This window comes from Pantherophis guttatus, chromosome 6 (genome assembly GCF_059756535.1).
Source record: "Pantherophis guttatus breed Tessera chromosome 6, ASM5975653v1, whole genome shotgun sequence".
In the NCBI taxonomy this organism is placed as follows: Eukaryota; Metazoa; Chordata; class Lepidosauria; order Squamata; family Colubridae; genus Pantherophis; species Pantherophis guttatus.
This window is the reverse complement of record NC_142068.1, coordinates 2,953,630-2,975,857: the sequence shown is the minus strand read 5'-3', so window position 1 is coordinate 2,975,857 and position 22,228 is coordinate 2,953,630. Positions and strand designations below refer to the sequence as shown.

The window sequence follows — 22,228 nt, the reverse complement described above, 5'->3', positions numbered from 1 at the left end:
CACTTCAGACAAATGGCTGCCCAATCTCTTCTTAAAAACTTCCAGGGTTCACAACTTCCGGAGGCAAAATTTGCTTGGGTTGCCTACCATTGTTCCGTAAATTATCCGCAAATGATGTTTAAGATATGACTGTGTACATTTTTTTAAAAAAAAATTGGAAATCGGTAATGATCTATCAGCTTTTTTGCTTCCCCGTGTTGAAAAAAGTAGCAGGATCGCCCTTGAAATATCGATCCATTCACCAACATTTTAAAACTGGCGGTTTTAAAAAAGTTGTTGGGTAACTTTTATGTTCTATTATTTGATGGACACTTCTGGCATTCTGAGGTCTGCTGTTTAATTTAATTTAATTTTAATTAATTCAATTTATAGGCCGCCCCTCTCCGAAGACTCAGGGCGGCGGTTAATGGTGGAACAGCTTTTAAAATGTGAAAACGAAGCCAGCTACACAGACTGAACAAATAAACAAACAACCCTTCAATTTCAGAATACAAAATATAGAAACAGTGAAGGAAATAGTGAAGGCCACGGATTTGCTAAACGTTGCTTTTAAGCCGACCTCTTTGGCCCAGGTCCCGGGAATTGTGTGGGAGGGGGTCCGATCCTGCTGTAAAAGCACGCTGAGGACTAGCCGCATGGGGGGAGCAAAGCACCTCGGAGTTCTTCGCTCTCTTGTCAACACAGCTGGGAAAGGAGGAGGCCGAGCGAAGGGTTTATCCACATGACCTCTGGACTGCCCTGGCGGCTGCACACTGCGTTCTTGTCTTCCAGACGGACCCCAGGGAGAACAGCTGGCCGGATCTAAGATCAGTGCTTCTGCAAAGGGAGGGGAGGAAAGGCCTGGGGAGGGGGGGGACGGAGACGGCCGATCGGGGGCTATCGAGATCTTCCTGTTTACCGGACAGAAACTCTGGCTCTCCAAAAATCACAATTTCTCATCCCAAAACCAGCCAATCGCTCCTGGACTAAACAGAATAACAGAGTTGGGAAGGGACCTCAGAGGTCTTCTAGTCCAGCCCCCTGCTCAAGCAGGAAGGAGACCCTATACCCGTGGTGGCGAACCTATGGCACGCGAGCTGAGCTGATTTCTGGGCCTCCGGGGCACAACAGAAGTAGGGAAACAGGCTGTTTCCTGCCTCCGGAGGGCCAGGGAAGGAAGGCCTGTTTTTTGCTCTCCCCAGGCTCCAGGGCTTTTCTAGGCCAGAAACAGCCCGTTTGTTGACTTCCAGTGGCAAAAAGGTTAGCTGTCACTGCCCTATACCATTTGACACAAACGGTTGTCCAATCTCTTCTTCAAAACATGCCGTGATGGAGCACCCATAATTTCTGGAGGCACGCCATTCCGTTGGTTAATTGAGCCGAGGTGGCGCAGCGGTTAGAGTGCAGTACTGCAGCTACTTCAGCTGACTGCTAGTTCAGCAGATCAGCGGATCAAATCTCACCGGCTCAAGGTTGACTCAGCCTTCCATCCTTCCGAGGTGGGTAAAATGAGGGCCCAGATTGTTGGGGGGGCAATATGCTATTTAGTATACTGTCTTTGGTGTAAGCCGCCCAGAGTCCTCGGAGAGTGGGCGGCATAGAAATATGACTAATAAATAAATAAATTGTCCTCACTGTCAGGAAGTTTCTCCTTAATTCCAGGTTGCTTCTCTCCTTGGTTACAATTTCCATTCATTGCTTCTTGTCCTGCCTTCAGGTGCTTTGGAGAATAGAATAATAGAGTTGGGAAGGGACCCTTGGAGGTCTTCTAGTCCAACCCCCTGCTCAAGCAGGAGACCCTGCACCATTTGAGATAAATGGTTGTCCAATCTCTTCTTAAAAACATCCAGTGTTGGAACATTCACAACTTCTGGTGGCAAGCTGTTCCACCGGTTACAATTGTCCTCACTGTCAGGAAGTTTCTCCTTAATTCCAGGTTGGTTACAATTTCCATTCATTGCTTCTTGTCCTGCCTTCAGGTGCTTTGGAGAATAGCTTGACTGCCTCTTCTTTGGGGCAGCCCCTCAAATATTGGAAGGCTGCTATCATGTCTCCCCTAGTCCTTCTTTTCATTAAACTAGACATACCCAATTCCTGCACCGTTCTTCCTATGTTTTAACGTCCAGCAGGGTGGATTTGATTTAAATCGAGTTGATTTAAATCACAATTTAAATCATGATTTAAATCCCTAGTAAAAAGGCTTGATTTAAATCAACTTGATTTAAATCATAATTTTTAAAGAGCAACTGTCATCTCTGCTACTCCTTTGACCCACTGTTGACTCACCGATAGTCCCAGTGTTGCAGAATATACAGCCTCATGCTACATAACTCAGCTCCATTTCATCCTGAATAAACTACATTATTTATGTATCTTAAATAGAAAACTATCTTACGATAGATTTTTTACCCCAAAAGTTTTTTATTAAAATAAATTCGATAAAAGTAAAAAAAAAAAAAATCCGATTTAAATAAAAAAAATCCGATTTAAATAAAAAAAAACCTGATTTTTTTGATTTTTTTAAAAAAATCATTGATTTTTATCCACCCTGACCTCCAGCCCCCTAATCCTCTTTGTTGCTCTTCTCTGCCTTCAGGGAGATGGACTAGAAGACCTCCAAGCTCCCTTCCAGCTCTATTCTCATCGATCGATCGAAAGCCGCCGAAAGGAAGACCAAATTCTTATGACGTCCTGCAAACTGACCAAATTCTTCCTTGGGGCAGCTCAAGATTCTGAATCTTGAACACTAGGAACTTCATAAATGACTTAGATGAGGGAATAGAAGGGGAACTGCCCAAATTTGCAGATGATACTCAACTGGCAGGAATAGCCAACACCCTAAAAGATAGGCTCAAGATCCAGAAGGATTTTGAAAGACTCGAACCCTGGGCCCTATCTATCAAAATGAAATCCAATGTAGAGAAAAGTAAAGTCTTACACTTAGGCAAGAAAAACCAAAAGCAGACATATAGACTGGGTGAAACCAGGCTTAATAGCAGGAACTGGGAGAGGGATCTCAGAGTCTTAGTAGACAACCAGCTCAATATTAGCCAGCTGTGTGCAGCGGCAGCCAAAAAAGCCAATGCAATCCTAAATTGCATTAACAGAGGAATACAATCAAGATCAAAGGAGGTACTAATACCACCCTATAAAGCCTTAGTAAGGCCACACCTAGAGTAATGATCCAGTTTTGGTCACCACACTAGAAAAAAGATGTTGAGACTCTAGAAAAAATGCAGAGAAGAGCAACTAAGATAATTAAAGGGGAATAAAACATACGATGAACGGTTGCAGGAACTGGGCATGGCTAGTCTAGGGAAGAGAAGGACCAGGGGAGGCAGGAGAGCATCTTCCAATATTTGAGGGGCTGCCACAGAGAGGAGGAAGGGGGTCAAGCTATTCTCCAAAGCATCCGAAGGCCAGACAAGGAACAATGGATGGAAACTGACCAAGGAGAGATTCAACCTGGAGATAAGGAGGAAATGTCTTCTGACAGTGAGAACAATCAACCCATGGAACAGAAGTTGCCTTCGGAAGTTGTGGGAGCTTCATCCCTGGAGGATTTCAAGAAGAGACTGGACTGCCACCTGTTAGAAATGATGTATGGTTTCCTGCTTGGGCAGGGGGTTGGACTAGATGACCTAAAAGGTCCCTTCCAACTCTGTTAATCTGAATTAACAACTTCAATGAACAAATAAAGCCAGAGGCCACTTCCAAGATTTACCAAGGTTCAAATAATTTACAATTATTTATATCAATTTATAAACACTCCTTTAGTGACCGTTCAGTTAGAACGGCACCAAAAAAAGGCGACTTATGACCGTTTTCCACACTTACAACCATTGCAGCATCCCCATGCGATCAAAATTCAGACTCTTGGCAACTTGTTCCTGTTTATGACGGTGTCCCGGGGGGGGGGGGCAGAGTCACGTGAACCCTTTTTGCGACCTTCTGACCAGCATAGCTGATGGGGGAAAAGTCAGATTCACACTAAACGGCCGTGATTCACTTAACAACAGTGGCAAGGAAGTCGTAAAACAGGGCAAAGCTCACTCAACAGCGGTCTTGCTGATGAAGGGAAATTTGGGGTTCGAGAGCTACCTGCGTGTGACAGATTGGGCGAAGGTGAATTTCTTTTGCACCTGCCCTGAACTGACGTCACATCTGGCTCCCCTCTAATTATTGCACGCGCGGCTGCAGGCGTCCTGCCCTCCAGCACAGCTGAGCCCCCCAAACCTGTTTGAGGAGCAAGGCAGGAAAAGCCAGTCTCTCCTTCGCTCAGGGGCTCCTCTTGAGGGGTGTCCTAGTTTCCTGCCGATGCAGCTGGAGGGGCCTGCGGGCCCAGCCGTCTGCCAAAATAGCCCTTGGCTCCTCTTTACGAATACGCAGCCCAGATGTTGTCTGTCGGTCTGTCTGTCTCTATTTATCTCTCTCTGTCTCTGTCTCTGTCTCTACCTACCTATCATCTATTTCTATCATCTCTCTATCATCTACTATATCATTATCTATCTACTATCTCTATCATCTATCTCTTATCATTTATCTCTATCTCTATTTATCATCTATATCTCTATCATCTATCTCTCATCTCTCATCTAATCTCTATCTCTCATCTCTCTATCTATCTATAGTATCTATCTACCTACCTACTTACTACCTACCTACTACCTATCTACGGTATCTATCTATCTATCTATCTATCTATCTATCTATCTATCTATCTACAGTATCTATCTATCTATCTATCTATCTATCTATCTATCTATCTATCTATCTATTTTACAGTATCTATCTATCTATCTATCTATCCATCCATCCTTCTCCATCCATCCCTCCACCTATCCAGATCTATCTATCTATCTATCTATCTATCTATCTATCTATCTATCTATCCATCCATCCATCCATCCATCTCTACCAACCAACCAACCAATCATCTATTTCTATCAACTACCTCATGTACTATCTCTATCATCTAACATCTACTATCATATATATCTATTTATCATCTATCACCTAATTTATATCTCTCATCTCTCTCTCACATCTCTCCTCTAATCTATAACTCTCATTTATCTCTCAATCCCTCTATCTTCAATCAAATAGGAGCCTTGGTAGTACAGTGGTTTAATGCACCTGTAATTAACACAGCTGCCTGCAATTTCTGCAGGTTCGAATCTTACCAGGCTCAAGGTTGACTCAGCCTTCCATCCTTTCTAAGGTAGGTGAAATGAGGACCCAGTTTGTGGGGGCAATAAGCTGACTTTGTATAAATATACAAAAGGATGAAGGCTATTGCTTAACACACTGTAAGCCGCCCTGAGTCTCCGGAGAAGGGCATATAAATCAAATAAAAATAAATAAATAATAAAAAAATAAAAAAAATAAAAATAAATCAAATCAAACCTCATATAATCTAATGCATTTATTTGCCACCCATCTCATAGCAAACAATTCCGGATACGATGACCTTCGAGCTTTGTAAGGCAGCCGCTTAACCGTCTGTCTTAAATCGGCAACTCTACTTTTTCCTGAAATTTCTCTCCCCTTGATTTCCTCCTATCCTGTAAAATATACAGGCAGTCCTCGACTTACGACCATTCGGCTTAGCGACTGTTCAAAAGTTAGAGCGGCACTGAAAAAAGTGACACAGGAAGAGTATTCCCTAAGCGAAGGTCTGGGGGATTCTGGGAATCGAAGTCCACCGCTCTTAAAAGTTGTTAAAGGTTGGGAAACCCTAACAGGACCGACACGCATCAGACTGACAAACAGACCGACATCAATTTGTGCAAATAAACACAGCTAGTAGAGAGACGCATCCCTTTCCCCCATCCATCGGGCTACCAATCCCCCCCCAAAAAAATCTTCCAGTGAAAGCCCCACCCCACCCCAACCCCATCTCCCCTCTCACTGCCCTGCATCGAAAGTCAAGTTCTTCGGGGTTGGACTAGATGACCTATAGGGTCCCTTCCAACTTTGTTAATCTGTTAACATCGTGGCTCAGCTCTGATGCTCCCCAAATTTTGAAAAATTGCGGGGTGGGGGGTGAAATCGCTGCTCTTCATCCCAAATCCATCTGCCCTCCCCCACTCACCCACCCACCCAAATTCAGACCTTCTGATTCCGGAGACCACCTGAAGAGCCAGGAAAGGAAAAAAAAAAGCAAGATTTTTAGACAAACTTGGTGGTGGGGCTGGGAAATCCTTTAAAATCGTGTCTTCTCTCCAGCCTTCCTTCCTTCCTTCCAAACTCCACACACCCCCCCTCCCCATTTGCCTTGGCCTCCCCTCCCCGGTGTCCGTCAAAGAGGAATCTGGTCCATCGTGTTCACACCCTTTTGGATCTGTGTACACTTTGGAAAAGGCCGAATCCGGATTAACCTGCCCTTCCTGAGATTCGTGTCACGTCACTAAGTGAGCTTAGTGGGAGTGGTCCACCACACGATGACCCCCGGATAAGAGGACTCCCCCCCCCCCGGTAAAGGCCATGATCAGAGGCTATGGGGGATTCTCCACTCCAGACTTTGGAGGTGCCAGCAGAGAATGATGGGGATCGTAGTCCAATTCCTCTGTAGTTTTGGGTGGGATAGGCTGGTAATATTCTGACGTTGGAAAGTACAGGAAGTCCTTGATGTATGACCACAACCGAGCCCAAAATTTCTGTTCTTAAGCAAGGCCGTTGGTCAAACTGGTTTTGCCCCATTTTACGACCGTTCTTGCCACCGTTAAGTGAATCACTGCAGTGCGTTAAGTTAGTCACACGGTTGTTAAGTGAATCTGGCTTCCCCGTTGCTGGTCGGAAGGTCGCAAAAGGGGGAAATCACGTGACTCCGGGGCACGGCGACTGTCATAAATATGAGTCAATTGATAAGGTGTCTGAAGTTAAATCCTGTGACCATGGAGAGGCCACAGTGGTCGTTAAGTGTGAAAAACAGTCTTAAGACCCTTTTTTCAGTGCCGTTGTAACTTCAAACGGTCACTAAGCGAACTGTTCTAAGTCAAGGACTACCTGTCATTTAGTCGCTTTGTCAAAGAAGGCAATAATAGTCTGGCATGAAAGTTGTTTAGAAAATGTGGGAATTTCTTAATTGCAAGCAGTCCTCGACTTACAACTATTCATTTAGTGACCGTTTGAAGTTACAACAGCACTGAAAAGTGACATTACCACTTACGACCGTTGCAGCATCCCCATGATCATGTGATCAAAATTCAGATGTTTGGCAACTGACTCATATTTATGACCGTCACTGTGTCCCGGGGTCATGTGATCCCTTTTTGCGACCTTCTGACAAGCCAAGTCCACAGGGGAAGCCAGATTCACTTAACAACCGTGTTACTAATTTATCAACTGCAGTGATTCATTTAACAACCAAAGCAAGAAAGGTCGTAAAATGAGGCAAAACTCACTTAACAAATGTCTCACTTAATGACAGAAATTTTGGGCTCAATTGTGGTCATATGTTGAGGCCTAGCCGTATTGGTCCTGTTATTTTGGAGTTATTTATGACACTTTAGAAATTCCACCGCACTGTTGGAAATGTAATCATTCACAAGGGACATACTACCACATGTGGTGGACATGTCCCAAAGCAAGAGACTACTGGTTAAAAATCAAAAAAATGGTTGGAGGAAATGACGGGGATAAAATTGATATGAAATATTTTTGTTAGGGATTATAAAAGAAAAAATGAGTAAAGAAATTCAATACCTCATACTCCACATAATTACGGCCCCCAAAATTTCATTTGCCCAAAACTGGAAAAAACAACATGCTCCAATAAACACGATGATTATAAAAAAGGTGCTGGAGTATGCAGAAGCAGACAAGTTAATGATGGAATTTAAGGACAGAGAGGAAACATGGAACAGATGGTATGATTGGCTGGAAAAAGAATCTAAAATGAATGGATAGTGTATAGCAAAAGAGAAGCTATTATAATGGAATGTTATATTTAACGTGTAGTAGGTATGTATATAAAATGTATTAATTATATGAATATATGAATTATATGAATTTTTTTTACTACTGGTTCTGTGGGCGTGGCTTTGTGGGCGTGGCTTTGTGGGCGTGGCAGGGGAAGGATACTGCAAAATCTCCATTCCCACCCCACTCGGGGGCCAGCCCGAGGTGGTATTTGCCGATTCTCCGAACTACTCAAAATTTCCGCTACCGGTTCTCCAGAACCTGTAGAACCTGCCGGATTTCACTCCTAATATATAGTTGGCTGAAAGATAAATTGGGTATTACTAAAAATGCCGGTATTGGAAAGCTGTAAAAGTGTAACTAAGATTTAAAAATATAAACGTTGAATAAAAACAATTTAATTTTTTTTAAAAAAAATAGAAATACTTTTGTTTAAATTACTTTTAGTGGCCAATCACGATGTTATTGCTTCGGTTTATTTTTTGGTGGTTTATTTTTTTTTAAAAAAATAAAACCTTTAGTCCCTTATAAGCTGGTTTCACACACTACAACAAACCACAAACTCACACATCAGGCTGAGAGCGCGCAACCCCTCCAAGCCAGGAAAAATCCTTAACCCAGGTTAACTCTGACCCAGCTTATCATTTCATGCGAACCAGTGGAGGGTTCCTCCCGGTTCGGTCCGGTTCGGCCGAGCCGGTAGCAGTGACGATATGATGTCACCGAACCGGTTCTCCCCCCCCCGCCCTCCCACCCCCCCACATTATTCTTACCTTTTATTTGGTCCCACCCCCAATCTATTGCTGCCTCCTGAGTCCCAGCTGACGACTAGAGGGAAAAAAACTGTTTAAACTCTTGCCGTGGGGCTTCAAAGGGCCGTTCTACAGCTGATCAGTGTTAAAAGCAAACAAATGAGTCGGGTCGTAAGTGCGAGGACTGGTCGTAAGTGCGAGGACCTTCCAGAAATGACTCTGACCAGCTAGCCACGCCCACCTAGTCACATGACCTCCAAGCCACACCCACAAAATAAGCCACGCCCACAGAACCGGTAGTAAAAAATAATGTAGAACCCACCCCTGATGCGAACGCAGCAAAGTCTCGATCTGAACTGGTTCGGCCGACCAGCGCAAAAAGCAGACTCACTTTTGAAAGCCAGTATTAAAAAAAACCCAGAAAATGCGTCACCTTATCGGGGAGATAGGCACCATAAAGTTTAATAAATAAATAATTGGGTAAAAAAAAAAACCACAATAAAGCCAAAAGCTTTGCAGAAGTTCTGGAAAAACAATACCAGGAGTGTCCCAAAAAGTGCTTTTTTTCAAGCGGCAACTGGACTTTCTGTTTTTTTTTTCTTTGAAGACGTTTCGCTTCTCACCCAAGAAGCTTCTTCGGCTCTTCGAGCTGCAACTTCGAGCTGAAGAAGCTTCTTTGGATGAGAAGCGAAACATCTTCAAAGAAAAAATACCCAGGAAGTCCAGTTGCCGCTTGAAAAAAGCACTTTTTTGGGACAACCATGACTTGGAGGACTGAGAATTCCCAGAGACAATACCAGGAGTGGAACATGGACAATGGGATGGGTACCCTCCCCAAATATGTTCAGCAGCCCTTCAAGCCAGATTGGATTTCAGTTCCCATCATCCCCAGCCCAACGGAAAAGTCCAGCATGGATGGAAGGCCACACTGGGAGAGGGAGCTATTTCCTTTATTTATTTATTTAATTTCATGCCAGACAGAAGGGGAGGCAGCCTTGAACCCCGGAGCTTCCCAGCAGAGACACTCCACCCCCAGCCAGATCTCCTTCCTGCCTGCAGGGGGGGTGGGCACGGGGAACTCTCCAGCTGCATGCTCCACTGGCACAAAACATGGAGCTCTTTCCCAAAAAAAAGGGCCACAGGGCCTCTTAGACATGGGGAAGCCACACAACACCCCAAATTTGCTGCTCTGAGTGAGTGATTCTAATTTTAGATGACAGACAGACAGATGGATGGAGACATAGGTAGATGATAAGATAGACGTGGATGGATGGATGGGTGGGCGGATGGAGACATAGGTAGGTAGGTAGATGATAAGACGGATGGATGGATGGATGGATGGATGGATGGATGGGTGGATGGAGACAGAGGTAGGTAGATAGATGATAAGATAAGACGGATGGATGGATGGATGGATGGATGGATGGATGGATGGGTGGGCAGATGGAGATGTAGGTAGGTAGACAGATGATAAGATAGACATGGATGGATGGATGGATGGATGGAGACATAGGTAGATGATAAGATAGACGTGGATGGATGGATGGATGGATGGGTGGGTGGGCGGATGGAGACATAGGTAGGTAGGTAGATGATAAGACGGATGGATGGATGGATGGATGGATGGGTGGATGGAGACAGAGGTAGGTAGGTAGATGATAAGACGGATGGATGGATGGATGGATGGATGGATGGATGGATGGATGGATGGGTGGATGGAGACAGAGGTAGGTAGATAGATGATAAGATAAGACGGATGGATGGATGGATGGATGGGCAGATGGAGATGTAGGTAGGTAGACAGATGATAAGATAAACGTGGATGGATGGATGGATGGATGGAGACATAGGTAGATGATAAGATAGACGTGGATGGATGGATGGATGGATGGGTGGGCGGATGGAGACATAGGTACGTAGGTAGATGATAAGACGGATGGATGGATAGATGGATGGATGGATGGAGACATAGGTAGGTAGGTAGATGATAAGATAGACATGGATGGATGAATGGATGGATGGATGGATGGGTGGGTGGGCGGATGGAGACATAGGTAGGTAGGTAGATGATAAGACGGATGGATGGGCGGATGGAGACATAGGTAGGTAGGTAGATGATAAGATAAACGTGGATGGATGGATGGATGGATGGATGGGTGGGCGGATGGAGACATAGGTAGGTAGGTAATGATAAGACGGACGGATGGATGGATGGATGGAGACATAGGTAGGTAGGTAGATGATAAGATAGACATGGATGGGTGGGTGGGCAGATGGAGATGTAGGTAGGTAGATAGATGATAAGATGGATGGATGGATGGATGGGTGGGTGGGTGGATGGAGACAGAGGTAGGTAGGTAGATGATAAGATAGACGTGGATGGATGAATGGATGGATGGATGGATGGGCGGATGGAGACATAGGTAGGTAGGTAGATAAGACAGACATGGATGGATGGATGGATGGATGGATGGGTGGGCAGATGGAGACATAGGTAGGTAGGTAGATGATAACATACATATGGATGAGTGGGTGGAGATGTAGGTAGATAGATGACAGACAGACATAGTTGGATGGATGGATGGATGGATGGATGGATGAACGGATGGATGAACAGACTGACAGACTGTCATGTAGGTAGATGATGGATGGATGGAGAGAGAGAGAGAGACAAACAGATAAAGAGAGAGCTGATAGCTAGATATGGACTAGTGATGACAGGTAGACAACTAGACATAGAAGATAGACAGATGATATGGATGATACAGAGACAGACAGACAATGATACACAGCTAGGTGATTATAGATAAACAGATGACAGATCAATAAATAAACAGATGAATCGACAGAGATGATAGCTATGGGGAGAGGGCGGGAGGGAGGGAAAGACAGAGATTCTCAGCAACTGCAATCCATCTCATACTGACCCTCTGCCCTGGCACTGCCAACATGTCAGGTCTGGCCCCCGCAGGGAGGGGGTCTGCCAAGCTGGCCAAAGCCGTCCTTCTCAGCCCTTCCATCTCCTCCTCTTCCCCGCTGGCCAGCCGCTGGTAATCCGCCTTCTCCCCCATTCTGCTCAGCAGAACGAACCCCAATTTCTGCCAGTGGACGATGCCCGGTTTCAGAAATGAAGACGGGATGGAGCTCCGGAGAATGCCTTAACGGCCCCCTACCACCCCGGCGCTGGTTATCAGGGTGAGTCAGCCATTCCTGGCGTCTCCCTTCTCCATCCCTTCGGTTTCAGGCATCCGGCTGGTCCCCGGCCAGCCTGCATCCGGTCGCCATGGCGATGGGAGGCAGCTTCTGCCGCGATGCTCCCAGGCTGAGCTAATGCAAAGAGAGCTGGGGGGGGGGGGAGTTTCCCCATCCACCCACGAAAGGGGCAGGGAAGGAGGGGAGCATCACGTAATCCAAATGCAGAAGAAGGGGAGGAGAAGGCAAGGGGGGGGTGGGCACCATGGGGGTAGAAGAGAGGAAGACCCCATTGCGCAGGGCAGGAATGAGCGATGGGCATTAAAAGCTCTTCGGCCAGCATCCTTCTGCAATTCCTTCGTTCCTTTTCACACGTCTCTGCAGGCTTTGTGCGAACAGACACACACACACACACACAAAAACACACACACACGGCAAGGAACTGAGCATCCGAAGAGGAAAAAGGGGGCTCAGGATTTCCCTTAGCATCATTGGAAACAGATCCGTGGAAAAACCAGGAGGAATCTTGAAGGAATCTTTTCAAATCAGTGAGATTTATTCACAAAATCAACTACCTATTTATAAGGGTAAAATAGAATATAGATTGCTTCATCTTTCTTTCTTTTTCTTTCCATTCTATTCTTCCTTCCTCCTTCTCTCATTCCTCCCTCCCTCTCTATTTTTCTCTTTCTTCCTCCCTCTTTCCCTCCTTTTCCTCCTCCCCGCCTTCTTTGCACCCTCCCTTCCTCATCTTTCCATCTCTTCCTTCTTCCTTTCCTCCTCTTTCCACCCTCCCTTCCTTCCTGCCACTCACCTTCCCTCCCTTTTTCTCCTTTTCATCCCTTCCTCCCTCCCCTCTTCTCTTCCTTCCTCGCTCCTTCCCACTTTCCCACGCTTCCTTCCCCTCCCTATCTTTCCCTCTCTTCCTCCTTCCCAACCTTTCTCTTATTTCTCCCTCCCTCTTCTCCTTCCTTCCTTCCTTCCTGCCGTCCACCCTCCTTCCCTCCCTCCCTATCTTCCATGGAGGCCTCTGTGGAGTCAAGCACAGATTTTAAAACTATTTTCCCCCTTCTGCAACATTAAATGCCCCAAAACTGCTCCAATCTCTCCACAAACTGACCAAATATCAAAATTTCATATTCAGCCTTTCAGACATCAAAAGAGAAAGGTAAAGAGGCTGGGTTAGGAGCAGAGAGACCTGAATTCAAGTTGACCTGACCTACCTCACAGGGTTGTTGTTCTGGGGAAAAAGAGGAGGAGGAGATGGATGGAATATTATGTTTGCTGCCTTGATTTATTTATCAGAGTGATAAAAACGGGACCAAAACAGTCTAATAAACAAACAAACAAACAATCGGATGAGCTTGTCCTGAGAACCAACCCAACCCTGAAATTGACAAATTGAGGTTTTCGGATGATTTGAGAAGGAGGCTGCTGTCCCTTGTTAAGCCAGTTTGGTGCAGCTCAGGAGACCTGAGTTCAAGTCCTGCCTTAGTCATGAAAGCCAGCTGGCTGACTTTGGACCACTCCCTCTCTCTCTCAGACCCCAACCCACCTTACAGGTTGAGGAAAAGAGGAGGAGGAGGAGGAGGAGGAGAGGAGGGAGATGGTTGGATATCCTGGCCACCTTGCTTTATTTGTGGAAGGAAGGAAGGAGAGAGGGAAGAAGGAAAGAGGGAGGGAGGGAGGAAAGAAGGAAGAAGGAAGAAAGGAAAGAGGGAGAGGAAATAAGGAAAGAGGGAGGGAGGAAAGAAAGAAGGAAGGAAGGAAAGAAAGAGGGAGAGGAAATAAGGAAAGAGGGAGGGAGGAAAGAAAGGGAGAGAATGAAGGAAAGAGGGAGAAGAAAGAAGGAAAGAGGTAGGGAGGAAAGAAATAAGAAGGAAGGAAAGAGGGAGAGGAAAGAAGGAAAGAGGGAGAGGAAAGAAGGAAGGAAGGAAGGAAAGAGGGAGAGGAAAGAAGGAAAGAGGGAAGGAGAGAAGTAAGGAAAGAGGGAGAAGGAAGAAGGAAAGGGGAGGGAAGAAAGAAAGAAGAAGGAAAGAGGGAGAGGAAAGAAGGAAAGAGGGAGAGGAAAGAAGGAAAGAGGTAGGGAGGAAAGAAAGAAGAAGGAAAGAAGGAAAGAAAGAGGGAGAGGAAAGAAAGAAGAGGGGAAGGAAGCAAGGAAAGAAGGAAGGAGGAGTGGGTAGAAAAGGAAGAACAGGAAGAGAAGGGAAAGAAGGAAGGAAGAAGAAAAGAAAGGAAGAATCTAGTAGAAGCTGCAATCCAAACCTCATCCTTGCTTCTGTGCATGTGTGAAAGGGTACAGTCCCTGTTCCATTTGTCCAGAATGGTGTGTGTGTGTGTGTGTGTGTGTGTATATATATATATATATATAGGATCTCCTGCCCTGGACAGGGGGTTGGACTAGAGGACCTCTAAGGGGCCCTTCCAAGCCTGTGATTCTACACGCTCTACGTTCCTCTTTCGCCCCTTCTCTCTTCCCACTTTCCAAATCCGGATCCGGGCCGTCTTTTCCACCTCTCTCCACCCCACGGAAGCGAAAGGAGCCCCACGGCCCCTCCCTGCCCACACGTGTGCGAAACGCTGGGCCCACGCAAGTGATGTCACGCTGTCACAGCCGTTGTGGTACGACAAGAATCCAGGAAACACACGGAGGCTGTGGCAGGCAGGCAGGCGGAAGTGACGGAGGGCCGGGCTGGGCCGCCCGCCAGATGCCGCCGTCTCCCAAATCCCAGAGGAACCAACCACTGCTGGAAAAGTCAGGAAAAAACAGCTGGCGTTTGTGTCTGTGTGATTTTTTCCCCTTTTTTCCCCTGGGGAAAAGGCCTGCTGAGCCTCAAGGGGAGAGAAGGCACAAGCAACCCTCCCAAGAGGTTTTCAACTCTGGGAGTCACTGCAGAGGCTCTATTAATAGGAAGGAAGGAAGGAAGGAAGGAAGGAAGGAAGGAAGGAAGGAAGGAAGGAAGGAAGGACGAGAAGGGAGGGAAAAGAAAAAGAAAGGAAAGGAAATGAAAGGAAGAAAGAAAGAAGGAAGGAAGGAAGGAAGGAAGGAAGGTGGGTGGGTGGGTGGGAGGGAGGGAAGGAAGAAAGGGGAAGAAAGGAGGGAAGGAAGGAAGGAAGAAGAAAGAAAGAAAGAAAGAGGGAGGGAAGGAAGGAAAAAGAAAGGAAGAAAGAAAGGAAGAGGGAGGGAGGGAGGGAGGGAAGGAAGAAAGGGGGAAGGAGGGAGGGAGAAGAAAAAAGAAAGAAAAAAAGAAGAGGGAGGGAAGGAAGAAGAAAGGAAGAAAAAGAAAGAGAAGAGAGAGGGAAGGAAGGAGGGAGGGATGGAGAAGAAAGAAAGAAGGTGAGACAGAGAGGGAAGGAAGAAAGGGGGAAGAAGGAGGGAGGGAGAAGAAAAAGGAAAGAAAAAAGAAGAGGGAGGGAAGGAAGGAGAAGAAAGAAAGGAAGGAAGAAAAAGAAAGAAAGAGAAGAGAGAGGGAAGGAAGGAGGGAGGGATGGAGAAGAAAGAAAGAAGGTGAGAGACAGAGAGAGAAGGAAGAAAGGGGGAAGAAGGAGGGAGGGAGAAGAAAAAGGAAAAAAGAAAAAAAGAAGAGGGAGGGAAGGAAGGAGAAGAAAGGAAGGAAGAAAAAGAAAGAAAGAGAAGAGAGAGGGAAGGAAGGAGGGAGGGATGGAGAAGAAAGAAAGAAGGTGAGAGACAGAGAGGGAAGGAAGAAAGGGGGAAGAAGGAGGGAGGGAGAAGAAAAAAGAAAGAAAGAAAAAAAGAAGAGGGAGGGAAGGAAGAAGAAAGAAAGGAAGAAAAAGAAAGAAAGAGAAGAGAGAGGGAAGGAAGGAGGGAGGGAGGGAGAAGAAAGAAAGAAAGAAGGTGAGAGACAGAGAGGGAAGGAAGAAAGGGGGAAGAAGGAGGGAGGGAGGAAGAAAAAAGAAAGAAAGAAAAAAGAAGAGGGAGGGAAGGAAGGAGAAGAAAGAAAGGAAGAAAGAAAAAGAAAGAAAGAAAGAGGGAAGTAAGGATGGAGGGAGAAGAAAGAAAGGACGAAAAAGGAGGGAGGAAGAAAGGAAGGAAGAAGGGAGGGAGAAGGAAGGAAGGAAGAAAAAGAAGGGAGGGAGAGAGAGAAAGAAAAAGAAAGAGAGGAAGGAAGGAAGGAAGGGATAGGAAGCATTTTTTATCAACTACTCATAGTCCTCGACTTACAACCATTTGTTTTGTGATCATTCAAAGTTAGAACAGCACTGGAAAAAAGTGACTTATGAATTCAGACCCTTGGCAATTGACTCACATTTATGACCGTTCGCAGTGCGATCCTTTTTTGCAACCTTCGGACCAGCAAAGTCAATGGGGAAACCGGATTCCACTTAACAAACGAGCGACTAACTTTTAACAGCGGCAGTGGTCCGCTTAAGGAACTGTGGGAAGAAAGGTGTAAAAAAAAATGGGGAAAAACTCACTGAACAACTGTCTCGCTTAGCAACGGAAACGCTGGGCTCAATTTTTTTTGTGGCCGTAAGTCGAGGACTGCCTGTATTTCTCTCAAAGTCATGAACGGCAGAAGAGAAGGACCAGGGGAGGCAGGATAGCGGTGTTTCAATATTCGAGGGGCTGCCCCAGAGAGGAGGGGCTATCAAGCTATTTTCCAAAGCTCCCGAAAGCCAGAAAAGCTAGATGGAAACTGATGAAGGAGAGAGATTCAAATAAATAAATAAATAAAAATTGTCTGCTGGAAACGATGCTAAAGATTTTTTTCCCCCCCCACTCAAACTTTAAACATTAAAAAAAAAAGAAGGAGATTACGAAAATTTTCTTCTTCTTCTTTTGCTTTGAATGGGCTGGATTTCACAGCAAAGGGGAAGGAAGGTAAAACCGCGGATTAACTGAAGCGTTTTTATTTTAAAATTATTTTTATAGGGCTTCTTAAACCCACGTAACTCCCTGAGAAAAATCCATCTATGGCAGTGTTTCTCAACCTTGGTAGCTTGAAGATGGGTGGACTTCAACTCCCAGAATCCCCCAGCCAGCGGCACTCACAAAACGGCCATCAATGGGCACATAGAGATGGACCACATTTACACACCATTCAAAAGAGACAATCAAAAAGCTAAAAGATCATTGCACTTCCTGGCCAGAAATAAAATATCCACAAGAGCAGAGATTAACACAGTGTTTCTCAACCTTGGAAGCTTGAAGATGGGTGGACTTCAACTCCCAGAATCCCCCCAGCCAGCGGCACTCAGACAAAACGGCCATCAACGGGCACATAGAGATGGACCACATTTACACGCCATTCAAAAGAGACAATCAAAAAGCTAAAAGATCACTACACTTCCTGGCCAGAAATAAAATATCCACAAGAGCAGAGATTAACACGGTGTTTCTCAACCTTGGTAGCTTGAAGATGGGTGGACTTCAACTCCCAGAATCCCCCCAGCCAGCGGCACTCAGACAAAACGGACATCAGCCCCATGTTATGACCTTTCCTGCCACAGTTATTAAATGAATCACTGCCGTTAAGTTGGTAAGCCGGTTGTTAAGTGAATCTGGCTTCCCATTGCTTGTCAGGAAGTCGTAAAAGGGGATCATGTGACTCCAGGACACTGCAACCGTCATAAATACGAGTCAGTTGCCAAACGTCTGAATTTTGATTACGTGACCAGGGAGAGTGGTCATAAGTGTGAAAAACGGTCATAAGTCACTTTTTTCAGTGCCGTTGTAACTTTGAACGGTCACTATAAACAAACTGTTGTAAATAGAGGACTACCTGTGTGCCATTTTAATTGTGCATCACAATTAAACACATAAACCATCGGAATTGACGCAATCCACTTTGTTTAATTGCAAAAGGCAGCCTGACCTGGAACAACTTACATCTTGCGATCTTTAACACCATCAAACATCAAACATCTGCCTATCTGAGATCCTTGGGAAGGGCCGATAGGTAGACCAAAATTCCAATCCAGTGTAAACATCTGGCTGACTGTGTGATGAACCACACAATAATATTAATTTTAGTAATCATCAGCGGCATTGACAAAATCCCCATCGGTCAATTGCGAAAGGCAGCTTGACTCAAAACAGCTTACATCCTGGGATGAAAACTTCAATCCCATCAAACTTCCATATCTGGCTGTCCTAAATCCTTGGGAAGGACTTGCTAGGTGGACAAAAAGGCCAACTCCAATCTAAACATTTGGCTGTGTGATGAACTACACAATAATATTAATTTTAGTAACCATCAGCGGCATTGACAAAATCCCCATCGGTCAATTGCGAAAGGCAGCTTGGCTCAAAACAGTTTACATCCTGGGATGAAACCTTTAATCCCATCAAACTTCCACATCTGGCTGTCCTAAATCCTTGGGAAGGACTTGCTAGGTGGACAAAAAGGCCAAATCCAATCTAAACATCTGGCTGTGTGATGAACCACACAATAATATTAATTTTAGTAACCATCAGCGGCATTGACAAAATCCTCATCGGTCAATTGCGAAAGGCAGCTTGGCTCAAAACAGTTTACATCCTGGGATGAAACCTTTAATCCCATCAAACTTCCACATCTGGCTGACCTAAATCCTTGGGAAGGTGGACAAAAAGGCCAAATCCAATCTAAACATCTGGCTGTGTGATGAACCAAACAATAATATTAATTTTAGTAACCATCAGCGGCATTGACAAAATCCTCATCGGTCAATTGCGAAAGGCAGCTTGGCTCAAAACAGTTTACATCCTGGGATGAAACCTTTAATCCCATCAAACTTCCATATCTGGCTGTCCTAAATCCTTGGGAAGGACTTGCTAGATAGATAAAAAGGCCAAATCCAATCTAAACATCTGGCTGTGTGATGAACCACACAATAATATTAATTTTAGTAACCATCAGCGGCATTGACAAAATCCCCATCGGTCAATTGCGAAAGGCAGCTTGACTCAAAACAGTTTACATCCTGGGATGAAACCTGTAATCCCATCAAACTTCCACATCTGGCTGTTTCTAAGTCCTTGGGAAGGACTTGCTAGATAGATAAAAAGGCTAAATCCAATCTAAACATCTGGCTGTGTGATGAACCACACAATAATATTAATTTTAGTAACCATCAGCGGCATTGACAAAATCCTCATCGGTCAATTGCGAAAGGCAGCTTGGCTCAAAACAGTTTACATCCTGGGATGAAACCTTTAATCCCATCAAACTTCCATATCTGGCTGTCCTAAATCCTTGGGAAGGACTTGCTAGATAGATAAAAAGGCCAAATCCAATCTAAACATCTGGCTGTGTGATGAACCACACAATAATATTAATTTTAGTAACCATCAGCGGCATTGACAAAATCCTCATCGGTCAATTGCGAAAGGCAGCTTGACTCAAAACAGTTTACATCCTGGGATGAAACCTTTAATCCCATCAAACTTCCATATCTGGCTGTCCTAAATCCTTGGGAAGGACTTGCTAGATAGATAAAAAGGCCAAATCCAATCTAAACATCTGGCTGTGTGATGAACCACACAATAATATTAATTTTAGTAACCATCAGCGGCATTGACAAAATCCCCATCGGTCAATTGCGAAAGGCAGCTTGACTCAAAACAGTTTACATCCTGGGATGAAACCTGTAATCCCATCAAACTTCCACATCTGGCTGTTTCTAAGTCCTTGGGAAGGACTTGCTAGATAGATAAAAAGGCTAAATCCAATCTAAACATCTGGCTGTGTGATGAACCACACAATAATATTAATTTTAGTAACCATCAGCGGCATTGACAAAATCCTCATCGGTCAATTGCGAAAGGCAGCTTGGCTCAAAACAGTTTACATCCTGGGATGAAACCTTTAATCCCATCAAACTTCCATATCTGGCTGTCCTAAATCCTTGGGAAGGACTTGCTAGATAGATAAAAAGGCCAAATCCAATCTAAACATCTGGCTGTGTGATGAACCACACAATAATATTAATTTTAGTAACCATCAGCGGCATTGACAAAATCCTCATCGGTCAATTGCGAAAGGCAGCTTGACTCAAAACAGTTTACATCCTGGGATGAAACCTTTAATCCCATCAAACTTCCACATCTGACTGTCCTAAATCCTTGGGAAGGACTTGCTAGATAAGACAAAAAGGCCAAATCCAATCTAAACATCTGGCTGTGTGATGAACTACACAATAGTATTAATTTTAGTAACCATCAGCAGCATTGACAAAATCCGCATCAGTCAATCGCTAAAGGCAGCTTGACTCAAAACAGTTTACATCCTGGGATGAAACCTTTAATCCCATCAAACTTCCACATCTGGCTGTCCTAAATCCTTGGGAAGGATTTGCTAGATAGACAAAAAGGCCAAATCCAATCTAAACATCTGGCTGACGTGTCACAAACCATAATAATGACGACTGTTGATGCCATTGTCTTGAGGTTGACCCGAGTTCAAAACCCATCAACCCAAAGTCCAATCATCTCAACTTGGGTACTAATTCAGCCAAATTTATTTAATTCATTTTATTCGATTTTAAATTTTGTATATCTATGTGTTTTATTTCATGGCTGTGCACCGCCCTGAGTCCTTCGGGAGTAGGGCGGTATAGAAATTCAATAAAATAAATAAATAAATAAACCAACTTGGCAGAGATTCTAGAGATGAGAGCATCCTTCGCTCAGTGGGACCCCAGACTTTTAATATTCTGTTCTCTTTGACGGACAAACTGGTTTCTCACAAACACTCACTCTGACACACACACACACACACAATCACACATAGGGCAAAACCAACTAGTATTCTCAAACGGCAAAGAGTGTCACAGGTTGGTCTTATGCATCCAACGTGTTAAGACAGAGGCTGAGTTGCCACAAGACGCCGAGCAACCAACTGCCCAACCCCATTTTTCACAGAATCCTAGAGTTGGAGGGGACTTCAGAGGCCATCTAGTCCCACCCAGTGCCTCGTCTGGCGCCTTTCACCAGCCCAATGGGCAGCTGCATTCAGAGAACCCACTAAATCAACCCGTTTCCGAGGAGATCTAATGAGCAAGGTCGTCTTCGATTTACAACCGCAATCGAGGGCAAAATTCCCGCTGCTAAGCAAGACAGTTGTTCAGTGAGTTTTACCCATTCTTGCCACAGTTGTTAAGTGAATCACACTATTGTTAAATGAATCTGGCTTCCCCACTGCTTGTCAGAACAAATACAAATTAATAGAGTTGGAAGGGACCTTGTAGGTCATCTAGTCCAACCCCCCTCCCCTGCCCAAGGAGGAGACCCTACACCCGTGATGGCGAACCTATGGCATGCGTGCCACAGGTGGCACACGGAACCATATCTCTGGGCATGCGATTGTTGCCCTAGCTCAGCTCCGGCGCACATGTGCACACCGGCCAGCTGATTTTCGGGCCTTCCAGGCCCACCGGAAGTCAGGAAATTGGCTGTTTTCGTCCTCCCCAGGCTCCAAGAAAGCCTCTGGCGCCTGGGGAGGGCTCAAAACAAGCCTACTGGGCCCACCAGTAACCTTTTTGCTGTTGCGTACCAAAAGCGGGGAGAGCGCAGGGGTCACGCACGCATGCACATGTGGGGGGTGGGGGGCATTGAATTATGGGTGTGGGCATCCACGCATGCGACCCCCCTGCATTCCCCCCGCTTTTGGCACGCGACGGCAAAAAGGTTAGCCATAACGGCCCTACATCGTTTCTGACAGTTGGCAGTCTGGTCTTTTCTTGAAAGCTTCCAGGGATGAAGCTCCCACAACTTCGCAAAAGGTGATCAGATGAGCTCAGAACAACGCAATCGTCATAAATACGGCGCAATTTGCAGAGCATCCAAATTTTGACCGTGGAGATGCTGCAACGGTCATAAAACGGGAAAAGCTGTCCCAAGTCACATTTTTTTTCCAGTGTCGTCGTCACTTCCAACGATCGCTAAACGAATGGTTGTAAATTTTGGGGGTCCGTTGTGGTCGTAAATCGAGGACTACCTGTCAGTTTAACATGTCAGGATGTGCCATTCCAAGAATCCTCTTTTTTAAGGAAAACACAATCTCGGCTCGCCAAATTTTCACCAAAGAAACTTTAATTTGATTGTTGCACCTTTACCTAAACTTCACACCTGACCAAATTCCACTCCCGACGAAGAAATTAACACCTGTCACCCCAAAACCGCCTCCACAGGAGACCCACCTCACCTTAAAAGCCCCGAATGCAGGTAGTCCTCGACTTACGACGACAACGAAGCCCAACATTTCCGTTGCGAAGTGAGACAGTTCTTAAGTGAGTTTTCTCCCACTTTACGAACTTTCTTACCCTAGCCTAACCTTTTTGGCCCAGGACGCTGCAATTGATAAAAGTTAGTCATCCGGTCGTTAAGTGAATCTGGCTTCCCCCATTGACTTTGTCAGGTCACCAAAGAGGATCACTGC

At 45.2% G+C, this 22,228-nt stretch overlaps 1 protein-coding gene across 8 annotated transcripts in view; it reads right to left on the bottom strand.

The window, feature by feature from the left end:
• Window positions 1–22,228, bottom strand: part of TNK2 (tyrosine kinase non receptor 2) — a 111,581-nt gene that overhangs the window by 66,394 nt on the left and 22,959 nt on the right. For 2 of the 8 annotated variants that reach the window (XM_087871990.1, XM_087871991.1), the window contains exon 1: window positions 11,582–11,959. The exons of the other annotated variants lie outside the window; for them this stretch is intronic. In XM_087871990.1, coding sequence (XP_087728116.1) covers window positions 11,582–11,725 — 144 coding nt within the window. In that variant the 5' untranslated portion in view covers window positions 11,726–11,959. Of the gene's footprint in view, window positions 1–11,581; window positions 11,960–22,228 lie in introns of those variants that run through there. 8 annotated transcript variants of the gene reach the window in all.